This window comes from Lycorma delicatula, chromosome 2 (genome assembly GCF_047948215.1).
Source record: "Lycorma delicatula isolate Av1 chromosome 2, ASM4794821v1, whole genome shotgun sequence".
In the NCBI taxonomy this organism is placed as follows: domain Eukaryota; kingdom Metazoa; phylum Arthropoda; class Insecta; order Hemiptera; family Fulgoridae; genus Lycorma; species Lycorma delicatula.
Window position 1 is genome coordinate 130,790,471 of NC_134456.1, and position 16,339 is coordinate 130,806,809.

Sequence of the window (16,339 nt, forward strand, 5' to 3'; positions counted from 1 at the left end):
ATAGCGTAACTATGTAAGTACTTGTTACAAATAAAAAATATTTTATTTTCACTGCGGTTTTAATTTCGTCACCGATCGGATCTTGAAAAAAAATAACCCTCGTATATGGATCTTTTCTACTATAGGACTGCACGGCTTAAAAGTTTTCATGGAAGTCAAATATTAAAATAATTTGAATAGGGAAAGAAACTACTAAATAATTTCTCAACAATAAAAAAAATCAAATAAAAATAGATTAATTTTGTTTCTAGAGAAACGTTGTTAATAAATTCTCACTTCTCTAAAGGGAGTTACAGATTATACACGTACAACTGCCTTTGTCACTGAAATGAATTTTAAGTTGATTTTACAGAGGGTACCTCCCCTCCGATCCTGTTATTATGCCAAAAACACAACACAAACAAGTTAGGTGAAGTTGAGGGGAAGGGCATGCATCCCCACAACTTAAACGTACGTTAGGACCGGGAAGGGTAGCTCCCCAGGGGAAGGTCACCTAGGCTACAGAAGAAATATTTGGGTTTTTCTCAAGATCCAGAGGGGTTCCCGATGGGGACCTCGGCCCCCATCGTGGGGAACCGCCCTATCAGAATAGGTAAGAGTAGGTCAATGACACATGCCATTTTCATTCACATTTCCACAGTATACACCAACACAGGGTCGCGAGACGGGTGAGTATCGAACAAAAGTTACACTTACGTGGTAGAATACACTAACACACAAGTAGGAATTCACATGTAGGGGCTTGCCTGTCAAATGACGTAGATATCAAGAGTGTATTAGCAGGAAGGAGTGGACGTCCCCTCAGAATAATATTAATTTATGTTTTTTTTTCGAGAAACGAAAACCAAAAACACAACATTTTTAAAGAAAATAATGAATTTGCACAAATATATTAATTGCATTTACAACGATAACTTTTAGAATAAGTGCTTTTCATTAGTATTATTAAAAAAAAAAAAAAAAATGTGAAAATATATAAATGAAATAAATCTATAGTAAAATTACTAAATAAATTATATGTAAAATTATTTCTTATTCACTAGACACAATAAAAAGCTGAACATAAAAAATGATCTCCATTTATTCAAATAGTTCTATTTATTACTATAAACAATTACTCATGAAAAATACCAAGTTGATGTAGAATACATTAACGAATAGAGTAGTATAATGTGTATTACAAGCACCTTCCTCTCACAGCTAAGCTTATATTTTCGTCCAGCGCACTCTACAAATAACTATAGTACTAGGAATTTTTTTTAAATTTATAGAACTGTTCAAATTTGACGCACCTGAATAGCTTAAGAACTATTATGAAAGATACCTATGCTTGTAATATTGCACTAGGCTTTATGTAAATAACAAATATCATTTTAAACAGTATGTACGAGAGTCAAATATAAGCCGAATATATCCCCCTCAAATAGAACACAAACTTTGTCTTCAAGGCTCGTATATGAGCATGAGGGAGCTGGTGCAAAGGGAGATGTAAGAAGAGACTGAAGATTCCAGCAGCCCCAGCTTTCGTAATTCTGATCAGCAGCGTCTTGTCAGAGCAAATTGTTATTACCGAGTTATCTCAAGAATGAGGGCTCAAATCTATGAAATTTTTACTAACCTTCTTGCGTAGTTTGGGGATATGACGTCGGGGGTGCATCTGCTCATTTTGTGGGGGTGCATTGTCCTTGGAGATTACTGAGGCCAGGTGCATCAAGCCATCTGTAGTTTAGGTAAAAGTAAGGTCTCAGGTTTTGATTGTAGTAACAGCAGAACTCCTTGTTTGCATGGTAAGGGTGAATGTGACAATTATCATGCATATTTTCAATAAATTGTTTGGTGGATGCTTCCTGGTTTGTTGGAAGGGGATTGATAAACTGCTGTTTAATGATGGCGACAAGGATCCCACTGTTAGTTCATCATATAGGCCCTTGGAATTGCTACCAGTTATTGGTAAGGTCTTAGAAAAGATTCTTTACCTTCACATAAATGAGAGGTTAACCGCTCATTACATATTGAGATAGTCAAAACACTGTCCAAGGGTGTTCCCAGGGAAGCATGTTGGGTTCTTTGTTATGGATGGTGGAATCTGATTCTCTTCTGTGGTGAGGTTGCCCAACAGGTGTCACATTGTGGCTTATGCTGACTATGAGCTCCTGCTGGTCAAAGGAAGCTTGTGGAGGAGGTTGAACCTGAGCCACTTAGACTTGCAAGGTACTTGAACTGAGCAGTTATCAACATAAAATGACCTTCAGCCCAGAGAAGACCACTATGATGCTTGTTAAAGGGTGTTTGGCAGTGAGTTCATTTGAATGACAGGCTAGTGTATAAAATACGTTAAGGCTCAAAAGTACCTGAGTGTTTTTGTTGAAAAAATGCAAATCAAGAAAAAAAAATGCACCTTCAATATGTCACAGGGAAGGCCTGCACAATGCCTTCTTTGATATTGTATTTGACGAGAAAAGCGTCATTTCGCAAAGAAGTTGGCTGAACTTCTGACAAAGTTCAGATAGTTGAACAAGATGGTAATGCTTTGTGGTAGGCCAGATGGGATGTGGCAAAGGACGGATGTTAAACGCATAGTCTCTTTCCTGATGTTAGTTTACAGGATGCCTCTTGGGTACACTCGAATAAGTACGTGATGCAATATCTTTCTGGGCATGGTGCTTTCCAGAACAGGATGCAGAAATTTGGCCTCATGGACTCAGGAATGTGTCCGCAATGTTGACAATTGGTGTACATGATGAATATATCATGTTCTGTACGTTTGTTTCAAGTATGAGTAGATGGAGACTAAGTGTCGGCTCGATATTATCGGGTTGAAGTTAGATCTCTGTGTCAATTCGCGAAACCAGGCTGAATGGATAATTGTTGAGAATTTTATAAACTATTTGGCAGAAGTGTATGAGTGAATTATTGCCAAGGGGATTTAGTGTGCCGCCTGGGCTTTTCCGCCATTTTATTTTTTGTTTTGTAGTTGCTAAGTTTTTGTTGTTGGTTTGTTTTCTGTAGTTTCATTGTTGTATTGCGTGTTAAACTCATTTCTTTTAACTTCAGTTAGGTAATGCATTTCAGTTCCTTTTTATTATTTTGTTTACTTAGTCTTGTTTGAGATTAACATCAATGTGTTTTGTTGTTTTTTTTTTTAGGGATAGTAGTACACTGATGGGAACGTCACATATGGCAATAGCATTGGTAGCATCCTGGCTGAGGCAAAAACAAGGCTGAGTGAAACCTTTTGCTGAGATTTTGAAGATAACCTCTGGTAAATCTCATAAGAGCTAGGTATGGAGGGGGCGGCATGGCACTTAAACTGTCACATGGTGGGTATCTTCCCCTACGGGGTCAGGATGGTGTAATTACAGGGTGCTATTCAGACACCTTCACATCTGACAAAAAACAAGTACCCTTTCTATCTTGATAATGTGTCTGCACACACACCTCAAGATGTTGCAGCAAACTCCATGACTTTGAAGTGTTTCCACAAGTGAAATATTTGCTGGATTTGACTCTAAGCAATTACTTCCTCTTCCTAAACCTGAAAAAATGATTCACTAAAAAAGATTTTCTTTGAATTATGAGGTCAAAGCTGAGGCAATTGTTTATTTTTCAGAGCTGAACAAATTGTATTATACTGAGGGTATTAAAAATTTGGAAAGTGTTTTGTCTAAATGTATCGAAATGCCAGGTGACTACCTTACAAATAAGATTTCTGAAAAAGCTTCTTTTTTTTTGTCATTCTGAAAACATTCTGAATGGCCCATTTATATCATTTAAACATTTTTATTTTTATGATCATTTTATAAAAGAACTAGCTGAAGTGTCCTTTTCTTACAGCCAAATAACAAAATTTTTAAATTTCCTTTTTCATATTTCTTTACTATTTTTAACTCAAAAAACCATTTTATACCTTCAAATCAGTATGTACTTTATTGAACAAAGACAACTTGAATTTCATTCAGCGAACAAAATGCAAGTATGAATGGCCATCTGTTAAGATTTTCTCGTTTACTTCATGCTTTGGCAAATGTTTCCAGCTCACTGGAATAAATATAAACTGGAAATATACCGGAATAAATATAAACTGGAAATATACCACTTTTTCCAGCTTCATCCTAAGTACAGTTTTAAGAGAAATCCAATATGTTTCAATACAATATTGTACTATACCAAATTTTTATTTTTTGTTTTACATATTAAAAATATCTGGAAGAATTAGAGAAACCATGCTTACCCTGATTCAAAATCTGGCTCTGTGGTCAATAATTGTATACAGACACCTAATTACTGATTTGATAGGCCAACTGAAACTACTCATCCAATCACATGTGACTTCCTAGTCTTAGATTTGTTGGTTTTTTTTTTTTTTGTTTTTTATTTCAAGACAATTCAAGTTAATTTAACGATGCTATGTATTAATTTTATTATGACAATGAAATGTGTTCTTTCATCAATCTTTCTAGTAAGTTTTGTTTTGTTTCATAATCAATAAAGAAATGTAATTTTAATTATCAATGTAAACAAATAATATATTCTGCTGATGAAAAAAAATCAGAAACAAAAAGAGAACAAAACATTGATAAAACAATAGGAATTATATTTCATTCCCTGAAACAATATTTAACATTAACACCTACTGCAAGATTTTTAATAAATAATGGTATAATAATCTTTATATTCTTCGCTGAAAATTGGTAAAATGGGTGTATAACCATTGGTCAAAATGAACAAATCGGTAAAATGATTTTTATTAAAAGGACAGGTTTAAAAATTTATAAAATTAACAAAATTACTTTAAAAAGATTTATTTTATCATAAATTAATCCTGTCAATGAAAATATCATACACTTTTACAATATGGTCCAATCCACAGCTTGCCAACTGAAGAGTAGAACAATATTTATCTTTTGCTGTTTCTCCTGCTCTTCCTAGAACTGGGCGAAAAGCTAATCTCTTCACAGTCAATGCATGACCAAAACTGAAAATTGTTAAGGAAAGTCTTTTACCCAGTTTAATTACCAACTTCACACAATACTTAACCAATTTCAATAATATAGAAAACATTTAAACAGAATTAAGATATCTGAAATATGAAGTAATAATAAAATGTGACATAGTATGTTGTGAAATGTGTTAAAACGAATACTTTATCAAATCATCCTAACTGCATATGTCTGGATCAGTGAACAATGCTCAGACAAGCAATTCCTTTGAACTTGAGCCTTACATTTCAGTCATTAAATGGTTTCCAGATAAACATGAGTAACCACTGGAAGGTCAGAAACCAAACTCTAAGAGGAAATAAGATCAATAATTTATTAGTAAAGGTTGTGTAATATAATATACTGATCGATGGTAAGAAAGTAAGTCAAATATTACGCAGTAGGAACCTTGGCTAGACTGTCATTATCACTCTAAGGGAACGGCTAACAAAATCAACGTGGGACCATAAACAAGCAGATCCAAATCTGTCCAAACAGAAGCATGTATGTACATGCTTCTGTGCTTGTACAAGCAAATCCATGAAGCAAACTCATGGTATCTATCCAGGAAGGAGTCAAAGATAGGAAAGAAGGAGAGAATAGAGAAAGATCAATCTTGGGAGAAATTGTCTCATGAAATGTTAGTAATTTACTGCCTCATCCAGAACCAGTGTAGTATAAAACTAGTCAGTTTCAGATTTCATTTAGTCAGTTTCTTATGGAGTAAGTGCATATGAAAGGACTTTTTTTTTGAAATTTTGAGTTTGATATCTTACTTACTACCTGAGGCTCATACAAAGAATAAACTAAAGTTTGTATGAGCAAACCTAAAATTAGACACATTACAAAGACTTAAAATGAAGTCCATCGACAACAATCTTCGTCAGGTGCAAGGTTAATAAATGACAAAAAACTACTCTCAAATTCATACAAACATTAAGTTAACAGACCACTAACCTCTTCCAAGTTTCTGACATAATATTATGTTACTCACTAAATTGGCAAAAAAGTAATGAGGTAACATTACGTTCCTAAGTTTTCTTCAGTTTTATTTTGTTTTCTGTTGATATTATACGTTTATACAGAATCCCTCCATTATTCATGAAATTATAAAGAATTACTGACAGGTGTTGTGCAACTTTAGAAATGTCAGATCAAACCGTGCAAGGACAGTATGACTAATTTTTCAATGTTTAATGATAAAGTGATAATTTTTCTTTTAAAACTGAAAAATCTTATGTTCAACAAATTGCCTAGAATAAAAAATCATACAAAAACACAATTCTTTATAGAAACAGGATCAGGATAGGATTAACAATTTGATTAAAGAATAGAAAAGGAACATGAAAAAATGCAATAATATTTGAAAATGTAACTTTCCTTACTTGAGAAGTGGCATACCTATGTAAATGGAGATTATATATTTCATCAAGTGTAAATAAAATGATTCACTTAGAAACAAAAGAAGTGAAAGGTCCTTCTCAATCTTTTTTTGGAAAAAGTTATATCTATTAAATGTTTTTTTGGCAAAATCTTTGTGTTGGTACAGATGTAGATAAAAATGTATTTATATCTTCATATAAATAATCCTTAAAAAAGCCTGTAAAATAAATTAAATTACCATTTTTATTATTTACTGCTAATCAAATTATTTACTAATGGTTAAATAAGATTTATGTCAACTTTCAAAAACTTTAGTATATGAGTAGTCTACTTACAGAATTTTATTACTCTAATAAAGCATCATTATAAAAAAGGATGTGCACACATGATTAATATAATGGATTACTTATAATAATGGATTAAATTTTATATTTACTAAACTGAACATATTTATTATGGCTTTTTAAGAATAAGAAGGATAAATGGAAGGATTATTTCATAATCAGATGTAATTTGTCCTAAAGTCCATCAACATTATACAAAACTTAGCAGTAACTACGTCTGCTGAATGACTGAATTGTTCAAAATAAGTCATACATACCAGTAGCTGTAACTGAAAGTTTATAACGGGACGGTTCTGTTAATACAAATTTACTTTAAAAAAACTTATTAAATGGAATTAAAGTTTCATATTTTAAATTATGAGATTTAGTTGTTTTTATTCAGTAAATGCTTACCTAACACAAACATATTTTGAGATAATTGTTGACTGAATTCCAACAAAATATCTTATTTTATTATTTTTTTTAATGTGATTTCTCACATGTTTATTGTTTTTATTTTGGCTCAATTTTTATTTTTTTTACATATGTCTATTGTAAAAAATAAGAAATCATAAATATTGTATATTTATATGATACATTACCTACCTCTTGAAAGAAATTCTTGAAAACCTTCTTATCACATAAATAAATAACTATAAATGCAGCACAAAGCTCATATGATATGCATTCTGCATTTTATTTATTAATGTGCAGTTAAATAAAAATGCAGCTGAATTTTGATAAGATCCTTCCAATAAACCTCATCGTACATGCAATGGATAAAGGCTAGAGTACGGATAAGGCACATTACATAGATAATATCTAAATTTCTATACAGAAAGCAAATTATTTCAACAAAAACTGTGCCAAAAAGGCATAATTCCAAAAATAACATGATATACAAAGAAATTAGTAACTTATAGCTATAAAAGGATACTCTCCAACAATTTTAAAACACAATCTCCAGTTATTCTCAATGAATGGTGTAAATCCATACAAAATTACTTCACCAGTTTCCAGACCAATAGACAATAAGTATTCATTCTGCTTCAGAAGAAAAGAAGGAGCAAAAGCAAGGCTTGTAACAGATGAGCCAAATAGTTCTAATGGCGTAAAAGGCTTTTGTGTAGTTGTTTCCCAAATTACTACCTTGCCATCTCTAGAACCAGTACCAAAATATTTACCATCATGTGTCCATACACAAGTCCAAATAATGCGGGTATGAATAGCTGATTTCTTATCAACTTTTGTTAAAAGACTGTAACCTAAAAACAATAAGTTATAAAAAAAAAATCAACAACAAATAAGTGGTGCACTAAGGTTACAACAAGAACTTAGCAAATTTGATATTAAGTAACTTCATACTTTTCAGTATGGTATTACACATATAAGAAATGCTAAGTATTACTTAGATTTTGAGACAAGAAACAAAAATAAAAGCAGCCAAAATTTTTATTTAATAAAATGCTACCTGAACAAATAATAGGTAAAAAGTTCAAATATACAGTTTATGGTATTGGGTTTTGATTACTTTCAATTCGCGGTTATGAAACAATTATTTAAGGTAGAAGAAAAATATACATATCTCATTTATGAAAAAGTTAAATTTTAATGGCCAAACAATCAGAATCTTAATTTGAAAAAATTAGATTCCTTAAATGGCCATTATTTTGTATGTATTTGGCAATGCATTCATGCACACTATCCATAATTCTCTTTTACAGCAAAGAGAAAGATTTATTTAATATTATCCTTCAATCCTTGTGATGTTTAAGGTTTGTTAATGTGCACTCTTGACTTCAGAAGACCCCACCAATAACAATCAGATGTTTTTAAGTTAATGTATCTAGACCAAGGAATGTTATCATTGCACAAAATCAAGTGGCTTGGGATAATTTTTCTCAATACATTCATTGAAATACATGCTGTATGACTTGTTTAAGTAATGGTTCCAAGAAGATGAGATATGGATTAGTGCAAGAGCATAACTTTCAATAAGTGTTGTAATTATTACACAAAAAATTGTTGAGAATTTCAACAAAGAGTTCAGAAGATGCAATTAATATCACATGGTTTTCTTCAAAAAAATAATTCTAACACTGCAAAATATTGAAATAATATGCTACATGGTCACCTTATTGCTTAGCAGAGAAATTTTGTGAATGTGTCTGGGTTGTTCTTCAGTAGAAAACCAATCATTTTGTTGAATGACATAGCCTGATAAATGAAAGCAAATTTCAACCGCCTTAATTAAATTACTCAAAACTTCAGAATTTCAATCCAATAATTATTGAAAATTAAAAAAGACTGTCAGCATGATCGTCTGGCTTCCTTTTGCAATAGAGAACTTCGAGTTTTCTAATGGGATGACTATGCATTTCAAGATCATAGGCACAAACCCACATCTCATTTCTGATTACTATTTTCTTCATAAAATCTGGATCACTACTAGCACATTCCAGCATGTCTTGCACAACTTGCTGTCCTTCTGTTCATGAGTGAGAGGTTTTGGGACAAATTTTGTTGCTACACCTTGCATCTTCCATTACAATAGATTGCACTGAGCCAAATGAAATTCCTACCTCAACTTCAAGCTCTCTAATTGTTTAATGATAATACAGCACCATCTACAGAATGTGCTCAATTTCTTCAGATATTTTTCACTTTGGATCAATGATCGGCGGCCACCTTGGAAACTGCAATATCAATCTTTAATTTGTGTAACACCCTCAGCTTGACCACCAGAAGCTGTTTGACTCTACCCCATTGTATATTTGTCTGCTGGCAAGTTTCAGACAAAATTTAATGCAGATTCTCTGCTCAACCCATTTGGTCATTTTGAATGGCAATAAAAACATGGCAAGCACTACTGTTTTACTTTCGTGGCTGCTAATTAGCAACTGGCTGCAATGGCAGCAAAACAATAAATCATATACAACAAATATGGTCAGGCTACAACTGATTACCACAATAAAAAAAGAAAAAAAAAAGGTTGGATACTTTTGATCACACCTCGTACTTAATTTCAAAATACTCAGTACCACAAAACTAGTATAATAATCTGACCAGTCAATTTATTACCTTCTTCTGTTTTTTTAAATAAAGACCAACATCTATCCCTAGACACTGATAAGAGGTGTTCATCATCAGGTGAAAATGCAAGTTGAGTAATTGTCAGCTGATGACTGATTAATGTTTGAACCTTCTGCCATTTCACTGTTTCCCTAAAATAAAAATAAAATAAAATCATACTAATTTATCTAATAAGTATTTAAACATAAAGATAGATTGTTGTAATTTAATCTACTTATTTATTTTAATTTTTTATTATCTGTGATGATGAAGGATGACCTTAAAAAAATTTAAAGGAAGTATTATAACATAACATCATGCTAAATATTAACAAATATTGATTTCCTAAAAATATATTTATTGATTATACGTAGTTCATTTTACTCTAAATTGCAAATACATCATTGGATAGAACTACATTACAATCAGAATGCTAATTGTTGACATTCAGAATGATGAAATGAGAATATGAGAATCAAATAACAAAATGTTTAATTAATCATCTGTAAAAATTAATGAAGAACAGCAGAATGTGATGTTAATTAATTTACAGAGGAGTAATTGTAAAACAAAAATAATCACAGATGGGTCAAAATTGCTATTATATTATGAATCGCTTCAAACAGAATAGAATGTAAGCATGAGATAATAATGAACACCTTCATAAATGAATGACTTAATAAAAAAAAAAGGAAATGGTACCTATTTAAAACTTCAGTAGTTGTAAAACCTTTAATGAGAAAGAAAGAAATAAAAAAAAAATTATGGACAGGAAAGATTGTGGAAATTATAAAAGAAAGGTACTAAATGCACTACATTTAAAACATGGGTAACAATAATAATAATAATAAATGTAAATATGAATATATTTAACTAATTTCAAAGCTATATAAACTACAAAAAATTTCTGAGAAAACCAAATATTAAGAAAAAGAATTAGTAAAAGTTTTATATTTATATATATATATATATATATATATATATATATATATGTAATATATGTAATATATTACATATATAGTCTGGGCTAGATCAAGGAGGTATCTTTACAATGTAAGAGAGTTACGTATAAAGAATACTTTGTACAAATTCTTACTTATGCTGCAGAAACCTAGACAGGTGGCAGAAAGATGGGGTATTGAGTACAGGCAGCAGAAATAAAATTCAATAGAAACATGCCACGGAAGACAAGAAGGGATAGGGTAAGAAGGAGCAGTATGATTTGAGAGGGGCTGAAATTGGGAAGTCTTGTCAAGTCAATCAGAAGATCAAAGTTCAGGTGGTTTGGACATATTGAAAGGATGTATGAGGAAACATTACCAAACAAGATGCAATTATGCAGAGGATACAAGTAGAAGACCAAGGGGTAGACCAATAATGAAATGGATAAATACAGTGATGGAGGAAGTGCACAAGAGAGGGAGGTTTTGGTGAGAGTAATGGAAGGGATATAGTTCACGGATTGAAGCAGATGGAGAATTTTTGTAGAAGGCCCAACCCAAGGAATTAAAGAGAACTGAAAATGATGTTGATATATACGAATAAATCAGAGAGCTGTTAATTAGACACAAATAACTGTAAAAAATTATTTATTCAGTGACAATAAATCTAATGCAACTTTTCAATATAATTCCTGATACAACTACATATTTGTCCCATTTTTCTTACTCCAATAATAAATACCTTGGTATCTAAGCTACTCTCTTGACCTACTGATTGTTGTCAAACTTATTGCCATGCAAAAACTCTTTGAGAGTACCAGGCAAAAAAAATCTGATGACCCAAGACAGAAGATTGGGACTGTAAGACAGATGTGACAATACCACCAAACTAGTCTTTAAATAGTTCCCATGTCTTTTGAGCGATAATGGTGGCCGTTGTCATGCACTACATTGCATGTTGAGAGAACCAGGGCATTTCCTCCTTATTGTGGGTTTCACTTTATTTTCTAGCATGTCACAATAATATTCACTGCTGATTGTATGTTCTTTTTCCAAATGATCACATTAGACTTTGACTTTGTAGTCCCAAAACACCTATTGAAAACAACAGGATCTGAATTTTTCCCTGTAACTCCAGTAAACTTTTTTTTTCCAGTAAACTCAAATGTTTCTGTTTCATACTTTAATATTTGGATCCTGGCTCAAAATGATGTATCCAAGTTTTATCACAAGCTATTAAGCAAGCTAAAAAGCATTATCTTCTTCTAAAAATTGTTGTTTAAGTTTTGCACAAAAGAGATCTTTGTGCTCGAGTTGGTAGCTTTGTGATTCTAAGTTGATTATCACAGAACCCATCTTTAACATGTTTTGCGGTAATTTCACTATCATATGATAGTGAAATGTATGCAATAATACTTGTAATTGTAATAGTACCAAATATTTGCACTACACATTTCAGAAATTTCTCAAATTTTTATGAATCTGTCCTAGAAAGTAAGATCATTAATGTGATTTTGTAAAGCGTCAGTCAAAATTTCCATTGGCCTTCTACTACAATGAAAATAGATAAAACTTTTTCTGTAAGATTTAAATTGTTCAAACCACTTACAGAAATCTGCATGGATAATACACTTTTCACCATACTATTTTAATATCTACAAGTAAGATTCTTGCAATTTTATACATTCAGAATATAAAAATCTTATCATAGCACACTGTTCTTCCATGCTACATTTCAAATAGAGCCAATATTTTGAAATAGACAAAGGCGATTGTAATGATGGAAATTCTTTTCAAATAGCTGATATTTTATTTCAGTGGTGTAAACTTGAAAATCATACAATTTCAGTTTATTCTATTAAAGTTTTCTGCTATTGTTATTTGTCTCTTTAATTATTGAGACAATAATTAAAGCCATAACAGTAATTAAAAAACTGTAAAAAAAGACTCTGCAAATGAAAATTTCCATAAGATGAAAACATAATTGAATACATAACTGAATACATTTCCCTAGAAGAAAAATTCAGAAATGTAATAAAAATGGCAGATTGCTAGAAGATATTAATCTTAGATTTTTCATAGAAGAAATAAAAGTAGCATTGAAGAGAAATAGAAGAATGAAGAAAATTAAATTAATGGAATCTAGAAATATAAAAAGAAAAAATATTAGAGAAGTTGAAGTTAAAAAAAAATAATGAAAGCAAGGACTACAGAAGGCAACTATGTAAATAAATTCTGGATGAATATAAAAGAAGTTTGCAACAGAACCATATAATTTGGCTTCATTAAGTATGAATAATAAAGAAACATTAATATAAAATAATTGAAAAAATGGAAGGGAGAAGAAAACAGAAGAACAGGAAAGATGTGAAATGGAATTCGGTGCAGATAAATGCTCATGGATTTATAAAGCAAACAACTGTGTGAAGTAGGTTGAATAAGATGTTAGGAAACTTACTGTGCATTTGAATTAACAGACTGATTGATGGTTATAGATTAATTAAATTTATTACAGACGTGTAATTAATAAAGCCTATAAATGATAGTGAAAGCAATTTCCTTGCACTGATATAAAGTCCTGGACAAAGATTATTTATTTTAAAATAAAATTTTATTATTTATTTTATAATGCTTTAGGAATGCTTCAATCTGAAGAATAATTTGTTCAAACCTCCTTAGTTACAACACACTTTAATTTACTGATCCTTCCAGGAAGTAATGCAATAAGCTCATATTTGGTGATCAAAGTGTTGAAAGCCCTTAGAGATGATCTTGTTTTTAATTACTGCACAAAAATGTTTTTGTCCAGTCAGTTGCAGTGGTATGGCATTAATTTATTCCAAGGAACATAATTGTTTAATTATTCGCAACCTCTGGGAAATAAATGATAAAATTAATTATAGTATTAAAGAAAAATAATAATTGTTAATAATCTTTACAAAGGAGTGCAGCCCACACTCCTACCTTTGAACAAATAGTAATCTACCATGAAAGTGTAACTAATAAGAAACTAAGATCTCAGTCAATCACAATCTGTGAATTAGTAGACTCATCATATTAATCAAAACCTTCAAGTAAATAATATGACACCAAAAACATTTTCATCAACTTATAAAGAAATACATAACAAAAAATAAATCAGTTTTGCAAAGAATAAAAACTGTAGAATGTTATTAACTGATAATAAAGGGCACAGTGACTTTCCAAATACACAAATAAATGTAAAAATAGTATTATAGAATTTGGAGAAATAGTAAATTGGTAAAGAACCTCTACTTTTTAATACAGGCTTATTTTATTTTATTTTAAATTTTATACAAGAGGCTAAGTTTACTGTATTCTTCCTAGATATAAACACAAACTTTAAAATATTCATAAGAATGTATGAAGTAACAGATGTAATTGAGATCAAAAGATTGCTGAAAATTGTGGTATTAAGGGAGAAACAATAAACCAGTCAAACGGTCAATAAAAAAAAAAAACACACATGTATTATATTACCAAAGAATGATGGCTGCATGTTCACTGTTCGTTGCCTTACATGCTGATGCAATCATACTGCCATCATGAGTTGCAGCCAATGTATAAACTTCATAGCCATGGCCATATAATTTCATCACTTCAGGCCATAATGTGTTTTGTCCCAAGTTGTCATCAGTTGGTGGAGCTGAACAAATAGAAGTCAAAACTGAAGTTATTAAGCAATTTAAGGTAACCCCTCATGTAATCACTGCAAGTTTGCACATGCACAAATATAAAAATATACATTCAGATATTTATGCACATGTATCAGAAGAAATAATAATTAGTATTAAACTACAATAACTGTTCAGTAAATGAATGAAAAAAAACAACAATACTATATATGCCAAAATGTAATATTGATCAGCATCTGAGACTACATTCTACTTGTGCATTTATTTTATTAAGACAACACTGTAAATATTCTGCTTCTTTTTGTAGGTTATTTCATGCTTCACTTTCCAATTAAAACATATCAATTATCTATATTACACTAATTTCTCCACCAGAGATCTGAAATTGGTGCATTTGAATGTATGAACACATGCATTAACATGCACAAAAACATAATAAAATTAACTACACATAAATTCAATACAGAATACGTAATATTATTCAAACAAATTAATAAAAATAATTTCAGCAAATTTTTAATAATCTATTATTGCAGATAATTACCCAATTTACTGACATTAGCTTTTGTTATATTAAAAAGATAATTATTTGAGAGCTATAATCACAGTGACAAGCACGACACTGTAATTAAAAATAAAATATTTTTATAATCAGTCATTAAATATGACTTATATTTGAGATTAGGATAATATACAACCTTGTCTTAAAAAGAATAAACAAAAAGAAAAAATGAATTAGGGATAAGAAAATGCTATAAATTCTGTAAAGCCTTCTTCTTTATTTCATTGGAAATACCATCAAATATGAATAAACACTAAAGGCAACAGTAACAATAAAATACAAAATAATAAATATATAAAAAAAGCATTTATTCATTTGACTCAAAATTATACTGACATATTTATTTTTATTGAAAAAAACATTCTTGCACATATTTATAAATTATTGAAAGGAGAATTCTTGAACATGCTTTAATGAATTATTAATTGTTCTAGCTAAAAATAATAAGGATACGATTGTAACTGTTATCATCTTTAAACTCAAAGGTAACCACACAATAATTAACATTAATTTTTTTTAAAACTGGATAACCAAACAGGGTATGTGGTAATGTGATAAAATATATTTGATGCAAATGACAATTTTTATGGTACAATTCTACACATCTGTTTTTCATTACATTAAAGAATTTTTTGCTAATCAGTTGATGTAAACTGTAAATATTAGATGAGTGTGACTGACCATTCTTTTCTTACATGAAGGTGACATCATATAAGTGTACCGTACTATATGATCAAATTCTCCTCCATATGTAAAAATGTACATATAATAAGCAAGTACAAAATGAAGATACTACATTACAATACAAAAAATTATTAGATTAGATTAAATTTTATGAGGAAGCCTGCCTGGCTCTATCCAATAGGCAGATCAGCTGCTAGGTTCTTTTAATGCAACTGCTAGGTAGAATTCTAGATAGACTAGAATACTGTTATTAGATAGAATACTTGGACAATCCATATGCACAGAAAGCCAACTCCATAAGTTGGAATAAAAAGAAGTAGCTGTCCTGATAAATATTAGAAGATGCCAATATGATACCAGATGGAACCAGGGCAATAGTTAACTCAAATCCTGTGATAATCATCCAAGGAAGAAGGAATAAAGGATACGTTAAAGGGGAGGAACAGAATTGTCAATCCACAGAGGACTTCTGCTGAAATGAGATAGACTAGAGTATCTACAATCTTGCCTAGGACCAATAAAAACTACTGTTGAAAGTGAAAATTTTTTTTCATCAAAGCAAACTATTGGTTGCAAAAGATCAGCTAGTCTGGACTTCTACAAAGATCAAAGCATGTTTCTGTCAAAATGCTTTATCTATGATGATGTCTTGAAAGGTGCTTATTAGAAGTAATACTTTTTTTGGATAGAAAATATATGATCACATCAGCACTATCTTATCATATTGTCTTACCATGAT

General features: G+C 30.9%; 1 protein-coding gene across 1 annotated transcript in view; it reads right to left on the reverse strand.

Annotated features, from left to right (window-relative positions):
- Positions 1–4,786: 4,786 nt before the first annotated feature.
- Elp2 (elongator complex protein 2) overlaps positions 4,787–16,339 on the reverse strand; it is a 37,552-nt gene continuing 25,999 nt past the window's right edge. Inside the window, exons 10-13 of the mRNA XM_075356259.1 lie at positions 14,200–14,365; positions 9,767–9,909; positions 7,623–7,950; positions 4,787–4,975 (exon numbers count right to left, since the gene is read on the reverse strand). Of these exons, the coding sequence (XP_075212374.1) occupies positions 4,810–4,975; positions 7,623–7,950; positions 9,767–9,909; positions 14,200–14,365 (803 nt within the window). The 3' untranslated portion in view covers positions 4,787–4,809. The remainder of the gene's footprint in view (positions 4,976–7,622; positions 7,951–9,766; positions 9,910–14,199; positions 14,366–16,339) is intronic.